Source organism: Crinia signifera, chromosome 6 (assembly GCF_055691185.1).
Source record: "Crinia signifera chromosome 6, ASM5569118v1, whole genome shotgun sequence".
Classification (NCBI taxonomy): domain Eukaryota; kingdom Metazoa; phylum Chordata; class Amphibia; order Anura; family Myobatrachidae; genus Crinia; species Crinia signifera.
The window spans coordinates 10272797-10290385 of record NC_139222.1 but is presented as its reverse complement, the minus strand read 5'-3'; the positions used below and the strand labels follow the sequence as shown (position 1 = coordinate 10290385).

At 46.2% G+C, this 17589-nt stretch overlaps 1 protein-coding gene across 1 annotated transcript; it reads left to right on the top strand.

Moving 5' to 3' along the window:
* Positions 1 to 1548: 1548 nt before the first annotated feature.
* On the top strand, positions 1549 to 10165 carry LOC146007423 (uncharacterized). The gene is made up of 3 exons (XM_083145773.1): positions 1549 to 1665; positions 3520 to 3631; positions 8156 to 10165. The coding sequence occupies exons 1-3, from the start codon at positions 1549 to 1551 to the stop codon at positions 9424 to 9426; spliced, it is 1500 nt and encodes a 499-aa protein (XP_083001899.1). The 3' UTR covers positions 9427 to 10165.
* Positions 10166 to 17589: the final 7424 nt, after the last annotated feature.

Here is a 17589-nt window from a genome sequence, read left to right as displayed (position 1 = left end):
GTGGGGGGAGGTAGGGCCTGGCCCTCCATCATCGATGGTATGATGCCTGGTACCAATGACTTGCTCCATCGATGGTAGTAAACCGTATGACTATCCACCATCGATGGTACCACCGATGTTTTGGGTTTTTCTTACTAATTAATGAGTGCTGATCTGATGGCATCTTCCTCCCTCTACCCTACTACAGAATGCAGCGTGGGGGGGTCGTGTTCCCGGTATTAGGGGACTTTGTGCTGCTTATTGTCACTTTATGCACATTGTGCTACGGCTCTGTTCTTTTGCTTCCGGTTACATGTGTGTTTATTCTCCCCTATTGGCAGAGGGATTACGCTGCGAGACGCGCACAGAGACGTTACACAGAGGACTGTAGAGACGCCATCATGGAAACGGTAATATACAAGGTCAGAGGTCACATGTGACATCACTCTTATCTCTATTACTAACACAGGGACCTGACTGGGGAGGTAAGGGGGTCTGGGAGCGTCACAGTGACATCACTCTTATCTCTATTACTGACACAGGGACCTGACTGGGGAGGTAAGGGAGTCTGGGAGCATCACAGTGACATCACTCTTATCTCTATTACTGACACAGGGACCTGACTGGGGAGGTGAGGTCACAGTGACGTCACTCTTATCTCTATTACTGACACATGGACCTGACTGGGGAGGTGAGGGTGTCTGGGAGCGTCACAGTGACATCACTCTTATCTGACTTGGTAGAGATATTAGATGCAACATTCCCATGGAGGACACAATAGAAAAACTGCACCCAGAAAGTATTCCCAGCGCTTCAATTTTTCCACATTTTGTTATGTTAGTCTTATTCTAAAATGGAATACATTCATACGCATAATACCCCATAAATAGAAAAACTGCACCCAGAAAGTATTCCCAGCGCTTCAATTTTTCCACATTTTGTTATGTTAGTCTTATTCTAAAATGGAATACATTCATACGCATAATACCCCATAATGACAATGTGAAAAAAAGATTTGGAAGATTTTTGCAAATATATTAAAAATAAGAAACTAAGAAATCACATGTACGGTATATAAGTATTCACAGCCTTTTCTCAATAATGTGATGCACCTTTGGCAGCAATTACAGCCTCAGGTCTTTGTGAATATGTTGGCACACCTATCTTTGGGCAGTTTCGCCCATTCCTCTTTGCAGAACCTCCATCAGGTTGGATGGGAAGCGTTAGTTTACAGCCATTATCAGATCTCTCCAGAGATGCTCAATTGGATAAAAATCTGGGCTCTGTGTGCTTAGGGTCGTTGTCCTGAAGCCACTCCTCTGATATCTTGGCTGTGTGCTTAGGGTCGTTGTCCTGAAGCCACTCCTCTGATATCTTGGCTGTGTGCTTAGGGTCATTGTCCTGCTAAAAGATGAACCATCGCCCCAGTCAGAGGTCAGGAGCGCTCTGTAGCAGGTTTTCATCCAGGATGTCTCTGTACATTGCTGCGTTCATCTTTCCCTCTATCCTGACGAGTCTCCCAGTTCCTGCCGCTGACAAACATCCCCACTGCATGATGCTGCCACCGCCATGCTTCACTGTAAGGATGGTGATGAGCTGTGCCTGGTTTCCGCCAAACATGAAGCCTTGCCTTGCTTTCACACCATAGAGTTCCATTTAGTTTCTCATGGTCTGAGAGTCCATCAGGTGCATTTTGGCGAACTCCAGGCGGCTGCCATGTTCTTTTTACTAATGAGTGGCTTCCGTCTGGCCGCTCCACCATACAGGCTGATTGGTGGATTGCTGCAGAGATGGATGTCCTTCTGGAAGGTTCCCCACAGAGGAATGCTGTAGCTATGACCGAGTGACCATCAGGTGCTTGGTCACCTCCCTGACTAGGGCCCTTCTCCCCCGATCGCTCGAGGAAGAGTCTTGGTGGTTCCAAACTTCTTCTATTTACCGATGATGGAGGCCACTGTGCTCATTGGGACCTTCAATGCAGAAGATATTTTTCTGTACCCTTCCCCAGATTTGTGCCTGCAGGCTATCCTGTGTCGGAGGTCTACAGACAGTTCCTTTGCGTTCGTGCTCTGACATTGGCACTGTTGCGTGTGGGGCCTTATATAGACAGGTGCGGGCCTTCCCAGATCATGTCCAATCAACTGAATTTACCGCAGGTGGACTCCCATGAAGCTGTAGGAACATCTCAGTGGAAATAGGATGGTCCTGATCTCAGTCTTGAGCTTCATGGCGAGGGTTGTGAATACTTCTGAACACTTATTTCATAGTTTTTTTTTTTTTTTATTTGAAATTAATTTCAAAAAATCTCCAAAAAACGTTTGTCATTATGGGGTATTGTGTGTAAAATTTGAGGGGGGGGGGGGGGGAATGACTTTATTCCATTTTGAAATAAGTCTGTAACATAACAAAATGTGGAAAAAGTGAAGCGCTGTGAATACTTTCCTGGTGCACTGTATGGACTCTTCAGCAATACTTATAAAACCTCTCGCCCGGTCTGAGGTGAAGTATCCTGTCCATAGGTGTTAGCGTAAAGGTGTGTAGACAGGGTGAGATTTTGTATATAGTCGAAGGTGCACAGTGCTCCGTGTGATAATATCCTGATTCGATGGGGATAGAAAGTGAATCGCACCATGTGTACACACCTTAAGAGTCCAAGACTATACAGCGTCCTTCAGGATCAGCAACCGTTTTGTGGCGGTAGTCCGTTTTTATTGTCCGAAGCGGCATCAAGGATCATACAATATCCCACTTAGAGATAAGCAAAAAACATAAGTAAAGGGAAGGCTGTATGATGAGGAGGGACAGGAGGCACCAGGGAGACAAGGATAACACTACGGGACATGTTAGCAGGGGCAAGCAGAGGACCCACGAGACCTCCCAGATGGCTGATTGAAAGGCTCACTGGAACCTGGTCCGATGTTGGGAGGTCACGCACTAGATCTAGGTCACGCTACACGTTGTCCACTCCACCCGACATCACATATCAGAGAGTCAGGATCCCCGGGGTCTGTTGGTGGTGGATGATGGAAGGTCCGGTAGTAAAACCGCCACTGGTCCCCTTACAAGGAATCTCCCTGACGGATATATGGTGGTCATGTAGGTCCTCCACGCCGATGGCCGTACTCCGGGGGGGATATAATCCCCGAGGTGACCGCGCTCCCCGGGGCAGGTGCCTACCACAGGGGAACACAGGCATGTGATCCCCAGTGCTGTAGCTGGGATAGGACCGAGGGTGGCAGCAGGTAGGACCTAGGCCTAAGTAATAACCAGACACAGGGAAATACCATCTCTTCCCCAATCTGCAAACCAATGTCCCCTGTACTAAAGCCTTTACATAGTAATTATGTGTAACATAGACCCGTGTTATGTGCACAGATCATACATGGCATTGCACATGTATCACATAGATAGAGATTAGCTCCCATCACACACCAGTGACTTCCTGCTGTACAGCGGCTGTGTGCGTCTTACTGATAGACTTCTGTGTATTCTGCATTACTGACCATTACTCCTGTATCTCATTGTATTGTGGGGTAATAGGAGGAAGCTCTGACTAATATTAAAGAGGAGTACCTAGAAGGAGAAGAGGAGACGTATGTGAGGGGAGATCAGCCGTGTAAGGAGGAGGAGATCCCTACAGGTATCAGCACAGGTGAGTGATATAAGGGGCGTGATATAGTACCAGCCAATTCGATTGGTCTCAACAAGTTCTCTTCAATTTCAACGCCTTCAGGCATAGGCCCTTATTCTGGTTCACTCACAAAGGCAAATTCCTTCTCCAATGTACAAAACCATGTGCACTGCAGGTGGGGCAGATGTAACGTGTGCAGAGAGAATTAGATTTGGGGTAGTTATTTTGTTTCTGTGCAGGGTAAATACTGGCTGCTTTATTTTTACACTGCAATATAGATCTCACTTTGAAGTAAAACTCCGCCCACATATAATTCTCTCTGCACATGTTACATCTGCCCCACCTGCAGTGCATATGATTTTGTCCATTTGAGAAGGAATTTGCCTTTGCGAGTGAACCAGAATAAGGGCCATAATCCTGCTGGATCTGGATGGTAGACCGGACCCTGATGTAGAAGGTCTGGAATGATGGGTAATGTCCAAGGTTCCTGCACTGCCAATTAGTGACCAAATGGTGAGGACCTCAATTACTTTCCCTTGATCCTCTCTGATCTTCTTCAGGATGCGACTCATTAGAAGAAAGGTGGGAAACACGTACCCTGGGTGATGCTTCCATTCAACTGAAAAGGTGTCCACTGCCGACGTTCTAGGGAGAGAGCCTGAATGTCTACATTAGTGTTGACATGAGTTGCCGTCAGATCCACGTGAGGCTGCACAAACTTGTTTACTATACGTAAGAAAACTCTGAAGCTCGAGTCCCATTCTCCAGGAGGACTCTGCTTCTACTGAGGAAGTCTCCCGATGTCTTCTTCCCTCCGAGAACATAAACTGCTGCTAAGAACCTCACGTTTTCCCTCTGCCCAGGACATAACATTTGCTGCTGTCTCCATTATTGGCCTACTTTTGGTTCCCCCTTGATGCTATGACCGTAACATTGGCCCTTATTCTGATTGGTGCGGCCGGATCTGAATATGCGGCCAGGACCGTGCGTCCTAAACCCCGCCTTCCATACGGATCGCCAACTCCGTCCGTACGCGGTAAGAAGCTGGCCGAACGGACCGCACGTGTATTTTACACAGAATACGCCTCCTCCATCTCAGGGAACCTCCCCCATCATTCGATGGTCGCAGACCATCAAATGCAGGACCGAGTGGTCCACCAGCTCCCGCAACCTCAGACCACACGGACATTTTTCCGTGTAAAAGCAGGGATCTGGGCGGGCAGCTGACATCCGGCGATGTCATATGTCCGCCCCCTACACGTGCGTCACGACTGCATTACCATACGTACGCCCAGCGTTTGCATGGGAACGCCCATGAAACGCGGGGCGTATGCATATGGTAATGAGCCCAAATAGCCCTTCACGCCCCTCTCCACCCCCTTTTCGGAGTGTTCACATATCATGCGGGATTTGGCCATACGCCCCGCTCGCACATGCGCAGAGACGCCTCTGCACATGCGCAGACACAAAACATCGGCGGCACGAACGCACGCGGAAATTACCGCACCGACCAGAATAAGGCCCATTGTCTGATAAGACCCTGAGATGAGATTTTGTTCTGTTCTTTGAAGTAACCTATTTACCCCCAGACATCCTCTGCCTTTCCTAAGTTTGCTCATATTAGACTTCCCTCTAAGGAGCGGTTTTCCTATCCTTTAAAATGTTGGTGTCTGTCTGTAAACCCAGGAATCGATGCTCTGTGTTGGATGTAACTGACTTTCCCAGTTTATGATCCATCCGTGAAGCTGCAGGAACTGTATTAGATAACTTAGGTCCTTTCTTATCCTCTTCTGAGCCGGCTGCCGTCAGGATATCATCTAGATATGGCCACATCGGAATACGCCGCTCTCTTGGCAATGTCCCTAGGACAGGGGATAGGCCGGTAACTGGTAGTGTCTGTCCTGGATACAGAATCGTAGGAACTTCCTGTCTGGTATATGGTTGTACGCAGCCTTCAGATCTATTGACGCCAGGAAATCCTTTCTTTTGAGACCTGACAGTTTGGTTTTAACAACTTCATCAAAAATTTTCTTACCCTGAGAAATGTTATTCAGGTGCCTCAGATCCGGGATATTTCTGAAACCTCCTATATGCTTCTTTGGTTGTTCATTTTTACTCCACAACCCTGTTTCCTGTCAGATACTGTACACATTTTATGCTGTAGCCTTGTGGAATGATTCCAATGACCCCTCTTGCCTTGAATTGAATTCTCCCACTCTTCTGCAAAGACTACAAGCCAGGCTCCTACCAGGAGAGACTTGCTGTAGTCATTGCCTTGGATTCTTCCTATATGACTGCTGAAAGGAATGTCGTAATGTTCCAAATGAACCTCTTCTGCCTATCAGATCTCCAGAGCCTGAGAGCCCTAGACACTGAAGCTATAGGTACACCCAATGTAAGGGCCACAGCAAAAGACAAGTTCCGTTTATTGAAAGAATTCTCCATTCTTCTATCCATAGTGTCATTACAGGACAAAGGTATAGTAGTTCTTAGCATTAGTTAGGCAACAGCAGCACCTACCTTCGGTATAGTATACCAGTTCAGGAAATGTTCATCCCTAATAGGATACATATGCTCGACCGTGGCTAATTTTGCTGGTCTCTGACCCAAGTGTTGCCAGTTATTGGAGAGTAACTCCTTCTTCACTTTATGTATAGGAAAACATCTCCTTTTTCTGGGAAAACATCTCTTTTGCCTTTATCTGCAAATAAAAGTTCTTGACTCGGAAGGATCCACCGTATATTTATTATTCATGGTTTATAACTTTCAACCATATTGATATGACACATTCTATTATCCTCCTTCATTTCTCCTGAATGATCACTGGAGATTTCTTCTCAATCATCTTCCAATAATTCATCTGAAGAAACCGCACCTTCATAGTTAAAACCAGACCTCTTATTGCCCTGCAGCTCCAAACATTTCTCTTGGGACACAAAGGATTTCTTCATTCAAATACCTCAGGCCTAGCTACCCCGTGGCTCTCCAACTACACTTCCCAGCATGCCCTGCCACAGTATCGCTATTAGGGAATGTTAGAATTGTGTGAGGGCATGCTGGGATGTGTAGTGTCACAACAGCTGGAGAGCCACAGGTTGGCCAGGCCTGCAGTATCTCATGCAATAGGTGAGGCTGAGTAGATACAGCTGCCGGCTGTTCCTCACACTCCTCACAGAAAGTATTATCCTGGGAGCTAGAAAACACTTTATCACAAGTCAGAGACTTGGCGTTTCCTCTTCTCAGGTGCAGACGCTGCCGGCACATTTACAAGAGATCACAAATAGCCGATCACTGCCAGACAAATAGCAATAAACCACTAATGTCTCAGCACCCGGCGGCTGCAGTACAAATGGCCCCCAGTGCCGGACTTACAGCCGGAGCCTTACATTACAATGGCGGGAGAGCACGACGCCCACCTGACACGCCTCCATCTCTTGTCAGCACCTGGCAGCTGTTATTACATAACCCTCCCTGGCAGGGCCCTGACACGATGCCTACACCGGGAGACCGAGTTTTCTCAGGCAATCAGGTGGACCCACAGATAGCGGATTGTGGTCTGACCGGACCTGGCAAAAAAGAGATTCCGTGGTACAAAGAGAGGGGGTGTGGATCCGCACAGACTTAAAACATGAATTTATTGCATTTTACGATAAACATCGGAGTGACCAATATGTTGGACTACTTTGTTAAATTATTGTAGTCTTGGATTGGTGGTGCGCCAACACATTCAGTATTTGTAACTGAGTAGAAGGGGGTGTTTGCAAGAAGCAAACCGAAAGACAAATGTGCCTTTTTGGGCGCACTCTTTATTCTGTATATTTACTTGGTTTGGTTATTTCATTAAAACATAACTTTTAATGGACTTGTTGATCTAAAATATACGGAGCATTCATTATATTTTAGATCAACAAGTCAATTAAAAGTTATGTTTTAATGAAATAACCAAACCAAATAAATTTACAGAATAAAGAGTGCGCCCAAAAAGGCACATTTGTCTTTCGGTTTGCTTCTTGCAAACACCCTCTTAACGTCAGTAACAGAACCGGTTTCTGACTCCACCCACTGCGCGGTGGGTATATCGCTGCCACCACCAGACTCCTCCCATGTGGCGTCTGGGTCTCGCTCCCTGCTTCAGGGAGCTGGGCAGTGGGAGTAGAGATGACAGGCTGATGCAGCAGCACAGCCTCTCAGTTTTTGTACAGGGGCATAACCACGCCCCCTCGAGTTGGCCATGCCCCTCCCACTGGCCACACACCCTTATTTACTGGGGCTTTCAGCTGCCCTGTCACCAACTGGTCACTGAACACAGACCAGGTCCTCTACAGTGGTAGCTGTAGTACCCACTTTCATGTAAAGATGGCGCTGCAGCACAGGGATTAACCCCTTCAGTGCAGGGGCGTCCAATTGTCAGTGTGGGAGGGGGTCTTCGGAAATGTTCCCTGGTGTAAAAAGAAGAAATCTATTTCCATGCGTGTATTGTATTCCCAGCACAAGGGCACCAAAGAAGGAATCGCCCTGATGGATAAACCCCATTTTGTTTTTCAGATTTGAAAATAGAAGATGACATCACAGGAAGTTCTCCAGGAGAAAATCGCATTCCTCTAACTATACATTCAGTCCATCGCAGTGCAGATACATCGCCTGCTCCCGCCGATAGTGAGGAATGTTCCACTGATGACAGTGATGTTGGTACACCTAGTACATCTCCCAAAATATTTGCCTGTTGTGAATGTAATGAGTATTTTCTGTGGAAGTCAAAGTTAGTTAAACATCAGAGAAGTCACAGACCGTTTCCATGTTCAGAATGTGGGAAATGTTTTACAACGAAAGCATCACTTGTCAGACATCAGAAAGCTCACACAGGAGAGAAGCCATTTTCCTGTTCTGAGTGCGAGAAATCTTTTGCTTTTAGAGGAGATTTTTTACTACATCAGAGACTTCACACAGGGGAGAGGCTGCTAACATGCTCTGAATGTGGGAAATGTTTTATACAGAAAGCAAAACTTGTCAGACATCAGAGAACTCACACAGGGGAGAAGCCGTTTACATGCTCTGAATGTGGGAAATGTTTTGCACAGAAAGCACATCTTGTTACACATCAGAGAAATCACACGGGTGAGAAGCCATTTGCATGCTCTGAGTGTGGGAAATGTTTTACATACAAATCAGGTCTTGTCCTACATCAAAGAACTCACACAGGGGAGAAGCCATTTTCATGTTCTGAGTGTGATAAATGTTTTGCCGTTAAAGGAGATCTTGTAAACCATCAGAGACATCACACGGGGGAGAAGCCATTTTCCTGTTCCGAGTGCAAGAAATGTTTTTCTGTGAAAAGAGATCTTGTTGTACATCAGAGAATTCACACAGGGGACAAGCTGCTAACATGCTCTGAATGTGGTAAATGTTTTACACAGAAATCAAAACTTACCAGACATCAGAGAATTCACACAGGAGAGAAGCCATTTTCCTGTTCTGAGTGCGAGAAATGTTTTGCTTTTAGAGGAGAGTTTGTGCTACATCAGAGACGTCACACAGGGGAGAAGCTGCTAACATGCTCCGAATGTGGGAAATGTTTTACACAGAAAACAAAACTTGTCGTACATCAGAGAACTCACACAGGGGAGAAGCCATTTTCATGTTCTGAGTGTGGAAAATGTTTTGTGATGAAAGGAGAACTTGTCAGACATCAGAGAACTCACACAGGGGAGAAACCGTTTCAATGTCTGGAGTGTGGGAAATGTTTTACACGGAGATCACATCTTATAAGACACCAGAAAATCCACAAGAGAACAAGAGAAAATCCGGGAGATGAGTGACATAATACAGGCTAGCTGCAATCCTCAGGCACTACTCATATTAAAACAGGAGAATTATTGGGGGGGGGGACACAATATTTTAACATGTAATAATATAATAAAGGTGTAATAAGGCTCCAGCAGATCACTGGAGCATGTAGGAGGCTGCAGGGTGAGAGCGCTCCGTTATACATCCATTTAACAATCCTGTGAACGGGGACATAGGCACCCCTAACCTGTATATACTCACCCGTTTGTAGTGAGGTGTCCTGTGGCTGCAGCAGGCGTTTGGTGCGTCAGTGGTAGGATCCCTGGGCTGTCTCGCGGGCCTCAGCACGCTTGTGACCGAGCGCCATCTTGGAGGGACCTGACGCGTGATCAGACCATCTGGCTGCTCTCCTGTCTCACCATCCCCCGTCACCGGGCTCTTAGTGGGGTGGCTCTCCTGTAAACTACAGTAAGTGGTGGGACAATCCCTCCTGCACCCTCTTCCATCTGGCAGTGTGTCCTACAGACGGCTGTTACACTGCCCTGTATCAGTAAGTGGGGACAGAGACATCCACGCTGTGGGGTCTGCATAGCTCTCTCCTGTACTCTGCCCGGGACTGATTGCTAATCCAATGTGCTCCCCGGTACATTTACTTACTGGATCTCTCCAGTGGTCCACTACCTACCTCTTTATATACATCTTATCTGGTGTCATGGGGAAATCTGGACACCATGCTGCAGCTTCCAGGCTGGAGAGCTCACAATGTTCTGACCCCCCCCCCCCCCCCTCCAAGGGAGTGATTCCCCTTCATCTTCGGAGGCCACCCCTCTGGAGGTCCCTATACAAACAACACAGCAGATGTTACTGGTTATATCGGCCTCAGAGCAGCACGTTACAGATAAAATTGGCCAGGTACAGATTGAGAATCCAGGAACGGGTTGGTGAGGCAGAACACCGTACCTCTGACTTGGATGAGATATACGGGATACCACTACTCCCCTGACAATACAGTTGCTGATTGATCTACACAGATTCTGGCGGTTAAGTCAAAGCTATCTGACAACGAAGGAGGCTGAGACGCAATAATGTGCGTCTGGTTGGTTGGCCACAGAAAGTGGAGGGGTCATACCCCGAACAACTTCTAGAGACCTTGCTCCTCAAGCGTTAGCCGAGCAGCCTTTGGTCCCCACTCCTCTGTGGAGAGAGTACACCGGATGCCATCCAGGGCTCCCATTCCAGGTGATCCTCCGCCCGCTTTTATAGCCCGCTTTCTGCATTACAAGGACCGTGACGCATTTCCGCTTATCCTGACTTTGCCCTGGATGTACAAAAAAATGAATGGCCGTTTCTTCAGGTTAAGAAGAAACGAAGAGACCGCCAAATACAATCCCCCATGCTGTCTCCAGCTTGTCTGCCAGTGGTGTACGAGGACTCCACTCATTTCTTCAGTTCTGCGCACAAGGCGGAAGCTTGGTTGGCCAGAGGAATTCGAGCTCCTGTCTGATAGAGGAAAGCATTTAATGTTCTGTTGTTGGTGAAATTCTTCATTGGTATTTTATTCCTCAGTTCAACACGTTGATCCATCTTCTAAATGTAAATGGTTACAATATGCGCCTGGTTCTTATATTATATTATACGTTTCAATACCCGCAATATGCCTATGTCCACCAGAAACAGCCGCTCTTTCCTGGAGCAATTACTAGGATATAGTGTTTTAGGGGTTAATATCCCTACACCCCCTGGGTTCTTGTTGCCCTTGTTTTTCTTTTATGTTGTATCTGGTTCTGATGGATGTGCAGGGTGGGGGGGGGGGGGGATGGTTGGGTTTTTCTAGCGGTTCTATGGTTTCCGCAATGTGTGTCTGTTTTACCGTTTGCTAACAATTCTTTTTGGCGGTGCTGTTATACAAGAGTTGTGGGAATGCTGTATACTGTATATCCGGGTTCTATAATAGATGCTGGTTTCCATTCTTTCTGTACACAGGTTACATTGTGTCCCTCTTGCATTACATACGAATATGTTTTTGACATGGCAGTGAGGGGTGACGGGCTTCATATACTCAGCTGGAATGTTCGGGGTCTGATCATGTGACACCAGCACTAATACTGACACGTTAGTAAATGTAAGGCAGGTATAGCTTGCCTTTCAGAAACCCATCTTACAGGTAGTAGGACAAAACCACGGGTAGGTTCTCTGTAGCATTCTACCTTATCTAACAATGCCAGCGGTGTGTCCATTTCAGTGAAGAAATCGGATCCTTTCCATTTAGTCAAATTGACCATTATGGCAATTAGGGCCCATATATATCCTAAACGTCTTCATATCCTTGCCGTGTATGTCCCCCCTACCTATAGTAATGACGTGCTTAATGTATCTATCTCTCCAGATCCACCTGTTGTCTGTATGGGAGACGTCAATGTCTATATAGATAGAACCCTAGATAAATGGAGCAAGACTTCTGCCCCAACGCCCTGTCCTACTCCGCTTGCTGCACTGGTTGCTGAATTAGGATTCGTCTAGTTTTAGGGCATTCTCTAGAATTGATTTACATAGTAACATGGTAATTATGGCTGGAAAAAAGATGTTAGTCCATCGAGTTCATCCTATCTAACCTGTAACTACTGACGTGAGTAAGTCATATCTATAGGATTCTCTTAGTGGCCAAAAATGTATCCAGTTTTGATTTAAACTCATTAACAGTATTTGCTGTAATCACCCCACCGGCAATGAGTTCCAGAATGGTACTGCTCTAATGGTGAAGAATCCTCTTCTTACTTCAGTACGGAATTTCTTTTCCTCGAGCCTCAGTACATGCCCGCGTGTCCTAAGGGATTCAGTATTGAATCCCGGCGTTCAGAATCCCGACGCCGGAATCCCGACAGCCGAAATGCCGACAAGGGGGGGGACGTGGATCGCCCCCCCTTGCGGGCTCGCTGCGCTCGCCACGCAGCGGGCCCGGTGCCTCGCTACGCTCGGCACACTAATTTATTCTCCCTCCAGGGGTGTCGTGGACACCCCAGGAGGAAGAATGTGTCGGCATTTCGGCGGTTGGGATTCCGGCGTCGGGATTCTGAACGCCGGGATCCCGACCGCCGGGATTTTAACTGCAACCCGTCCTAAGTATAGGCCTGTTAGTGACCAATCCTCTCCCAGTTCCATACGGTTCCCAATCCTGTATTTCAACATACCAATCATATCACCTCTTAGACTCCGTTTCTCCAGTGAAAACATATTCAGCCTGGTATAACCTATCTTTGTATTCTAGTGATTCCAGACCTTTTACTAGCTTAGTCGCCCTTCTCTGTACCTGTTCCAATTCATTTATGCCCTTCCTAAGGTGCGGTGCTCAGAACTGAACACAGTATTCCAAGTGTGGTCTCACCAATGCCTTGTAAGAGGCACTATCACATTGGCATCCCTTGAATCCATGCCCCTTTAATGCATGCCAGTGTCCGGTTTGCTTTTGCTGCTGCACTTGAGCAGAGTGCACTATTATACAATTTTTCATCTATGATGACCCCCAAGTCCTTCTCTACAGCAGAATTCCCTATAATAACTCCATTTAGCCTATAATAGCTTGTTCATTTTTGTTTCCATAATGAATTACTTTACATTTATCAACATTAAACTGCATTTTCCACATTTCCAGTTTAATTACGTCACTTTGTAGTGTAGGGATGCAGTTTAAAGCCCGGTGGTCGGGATCCCGGCGTTCAAAATCCCGAACGCCGAAATCCCGACACTTTCTCCCCCCGTGGGTGTCCACGACACCCTCGGAGGGAGAATAAATGAGTGTGCCGAGCGTAGCGAGGCACCAGGCCTGCTGCGTCGCGAGCGCAGCGAGCCCGCAAGGGGGGGGCGATCCACGTCCTTCCGTGGCGGGATTTTGGCGTTCGGGATTCAAGCGTAGGGATTTTGAACGCCGGGATCCCGACCGCCGGCTTTTCATGCCGAATCCGTAGTGTACACTAATTTAGCATGAGTGTCTCCTGACTTGGCCCCTGTAGTGCTAGAATCCAATATCTCCAACATTGTATTTCCCATCACTCTCCGCTATTGGTGATTTTTGACACTCATAAAAGGAATGCTTCGCACAAGAGGCTATATAGCTTATGACTAAGTTCCCGATTGATAGCATGAGTTGATAACGAATAGATATGTTTGATAACGATTAGATATGATTGATAACCCAAACTTGTATGTATTTACTTTATTACCTTTAAATATAACAGCAACGCTGAAATGATTGCCCACCAACACAACCTTGTTATAAAATGTATGACAATGCTTTACTTGAAAAATAGCTTCATGACAGGTATTTGTAAATGCAGACTAACACAAGAAACATACAATTGATTAGCTAATACTTAAACAGTAATTCTAAATCAAATCAAAATGGACACCTTTCAAGGACAGTGATCAGCCATGATTAAACCTCCTTCATAGTTACCTCCAGCCCCCCCGTGCTTGCTTGTTCTTCCTCAACTGCCTCCCCCCTCCTTCTCTAACTCTGATATTTAAACCTTAATCACATTAATTAATTACTCATAAGCATTGAGTCTTATGACGCTTATTTACCCTGCGCCAGATTTTGAAAGTTACAGAGGTGAACGGTCGTTGAATGCAGACCAGATGAGGTCAGCTATAGTGGCTAACCTTCCCGCTTTGCTCCATTGAATAATTTTTTCCCATGTTTGTTATGTATATTTTATATTTCAATAAAAAGCAGTTACGTTTTTTGGTCATTCACTGTTTTATAATTAGGAATGTATATAATAAAGCAGAAAACATGTCTTGGAAAACATTAAACAAATTCACGAAACATTACGTAAAGGTAAATACTGTATAGGTTTGAAACGGAAAGATTTTTAACCTAATGTAGTGTAACTTGGTTCCTCAGGCATCGTAGGATCACCAGCATGTGGAGGGGGGGGGGGTTGGGTAGGGGGGGGTGGTAATGTGTTGGAGGAACACACTCAGGTTGGGGTAGATGATGTTGAGGGTAGGATGGTGGCACATGGCTATATTGCGCATAAGAATGGAATGGAGGAGGCTGGATCTGGTCACGGAAGGACGGATGGCCATACTGGGTGATTGGTATAGGGGCCATTGTGTGTGAGCGATCAGGTGCAGGCAGAAATCGCTCAAACATAGCAACTTGAAAGGACTGCATTTCTCTGAACATACGCATTTGAAATTCCTCGCTCCTGCATTGAGCATTGATAGTGTCCTCATTTAATTGGGCCAGAAAGGACTGATTCAAGTCCTGCTGAGCCTGCAAATACTTTACTAGGCGCGTCCTCCCGTGCTGCCATGGCAGCATCCATAGCTTCCAGCCTTTCAGCCAGGACTGACGTCATCACCTTTGCTGCCTGCTCTGTGCGATTAGGGCGCCTTCGTCTTGCGGGCACATTGTATACTGTGGGCACAATAGAAGCACAAAAATTTAAAATTTTCAATGTAAACTTTATTATTACCAAAACATTTTTGTGTCCTAATAAAATGGCCCTAAAAGAATATATGGCAGCCAAGTCCAAACTATGGGCCTCCATCTGTTGTGAAACTACACATCCCAGGATGAGTAATTCTGCGGCAAGGCATACTGGCACTTGTAGTTTCACAGCAGGAGGGCCGTAGTTTTGACATGCATGAACTATGTTTTAACGAGTTTTGGAGCTTGATCCTCATTTCCGATGGCAACAATGTTACATAACTCTCCCACCTGTCAAAAAATTTCAGGGTCCAGCGGGAGCCAGGTATGCCCGCTTCTGCCAATCACTCACCCACTACCGAAGTCAGGCTGATCCAGCCTCAGTCCTTGCCAACAGCTTCCAGGGCAAGGGGGATACTCTGACCCTCCCGATGCCAGCCGCCACCGGGCCGCGAAGCCTGTCTCCAATAGGAAGAGCTGAGCCCCTCTCAGTGACAAGGTAGGCAGTGCAACAGATTTGGTTTAGACCTGGAGTTTACCTCCTCTGTGATTTATAACTATGTCATATGCTTGAGAATATTAGCTACATTTATTATTGCAAGAAACTGGTTTGCTGTTTCCTCTCCCAGTATTTACCATTGGCGTGCTCTAGTAAACGAGGTTTAGAAAGATTTGTCTTTCGTTCAATACTACGCTAAGTGGGATAGATGGAATACCTCAGGATTGGCCTGGGATCAATTGCTGCCATAATTATTCTGCGTATTCCTCCCCCCCCCCCCCACCTCCCCCCATGTTTTCCTGTAGTATCTGATATATTGCATTGGGATGCAGTTGAAATCCCGGCGGTCGGAATCCCAACGGTCAAAAGCCAGACGCCAGAATCTCGACCACCGAAATCCAGGCACTTGGTCCCTCTATGGCACCCATAGCGGGAGAATAAATTAGTGTGCCGAGCGTAGCGAGGCACCGGGCCCACCACGTGGCGAGCACAGCAAGCCTGCAAAGGGGGGGGGATCCACGTCCCCCCCTTGTTGGGATTTCGGCGTCGAGATTTTGACCGCCGGGATTTGCATCAATCCCCTAATGCCCCGTTGCAAGTGTAATATTATTTGCTACTTCATTATTGTTATTTTTTCATATATAGATAACAATGTGTATTCTGTATCATACTCTGAATCTCATATTTTTTTTTTAGATAAAAAATGACAACACTGAGACATATTCATATTATTTATTGTACTTTTTTTAAGAGACACAGGTCTTTCTTTCTGTTTTGTAATTGGTTTTGTTTGTTTCTTTTGCATTTATAACTTGTAAACTTTCAATAAAAAAATTACACAAAGAAAAAAAAAACAGATCGCTCGGGTGGAATGTATTGAGCTGTGGGAGATGGGTCATATTATTCTGTAGCTATCTCACTGATGGGTATTTGTATGACGCTATGAAAGTAAAGGCCTTCCCAGAAGAGATCATAAAGGGAGGTAGATAGGCGGCACTCAAGGTCTACAAAGTATTTAAGGAGACTCAGGCTTAAGTTGATTTTCAACGTTTCGGTTTTATTTGAAAATCAAAATTGAAATTTGACTTCCTGATAACGGTTTTTCAAATAAAACCAAAACGTTGAAAATCAACTTGCCTGAGTCTCCTTAAATAGGTGGTTATTTAATATGATTTATTGATTGCCACTGTATATTATTATTTAACTGCGGTTGTTCGCTTTAATGTGATTTTTTTTTTTAAATCTAGGTTTCACAATATTGTATTCTAAATATGGTTTTTCTATGTTTCCTTCACGTGATCCGTGTCACAATGGCGAGATTTTGGAAAATGTCATGATATCTCTAAGCCATTTATATATTGGCCAATAAATGCATCCGATAACAAGAACGTTATTAAGGGAAGGACACATTTCCGGGTTAAACTCTATATTGAGGCATAAAGTAGAGGATGGAGAAAGTGGGGAAACACCTAACTACATCCGGATATGCGTTCCACCATGCAGAGGCCCAATTGGACCCGGAGATGCGTTCCACAATGCGGACCAAATAGAAGGAAGTGAACGGCAAAGCGTCACCAGCGAAAGTCCGTATGACGCACTTTCGGCATCACGGCGGGGGGAACAAGCGGAGGCTGTACTGAAGCAACGCGTGGGGCAGAAGTCAGCGTGGACGCTTCTGGTGTTGCAGCCAGATTGGGCGATTAATAAGATGCAGCTGAATGATCTTGAAATGTAATATACGGAATGGAATTTTTGGTGCATGTTTGAAATATGTGTATGTGCTATGAAATTCAGTTACAGGATATTCTAGGCCAGGGGTGTCCAAACTTTTTGCGATGAGGGCCAGATTTGGTGAAGTGTAAATGTGTGGGGGCCGACCATTCAGCCTGACATTCTTTGAATCATTAATCACATCAGAATGGTCCCCCACTCTGCCCCCATTCACTCTATGTCCCCCAGCCTGCCCCTTCACTGTATTTCCCGCAGCCTGTCCCAATTCACTGTATGTCCCCCAGCCTGCTCCTCCTTCACTGTATGTCCCCCATTCACTGTATGTTCCCCACTCTGCACCCATTCACTCTGTCCCCCAGCCTGCCCCCCCTTCTCTTAATGTCCATCAGTGCCTCCATTCATTGTATGTCCCCAAGCCTGACCCTAATTTACTGTATGACTCCCATTCACTGTATTACCCCCATTCACTATGTACCCCACTCTGCCCCCATTCACTGTATGTCCCCCAGCCTGCCCCTGCTCCCCCTTCTCTGA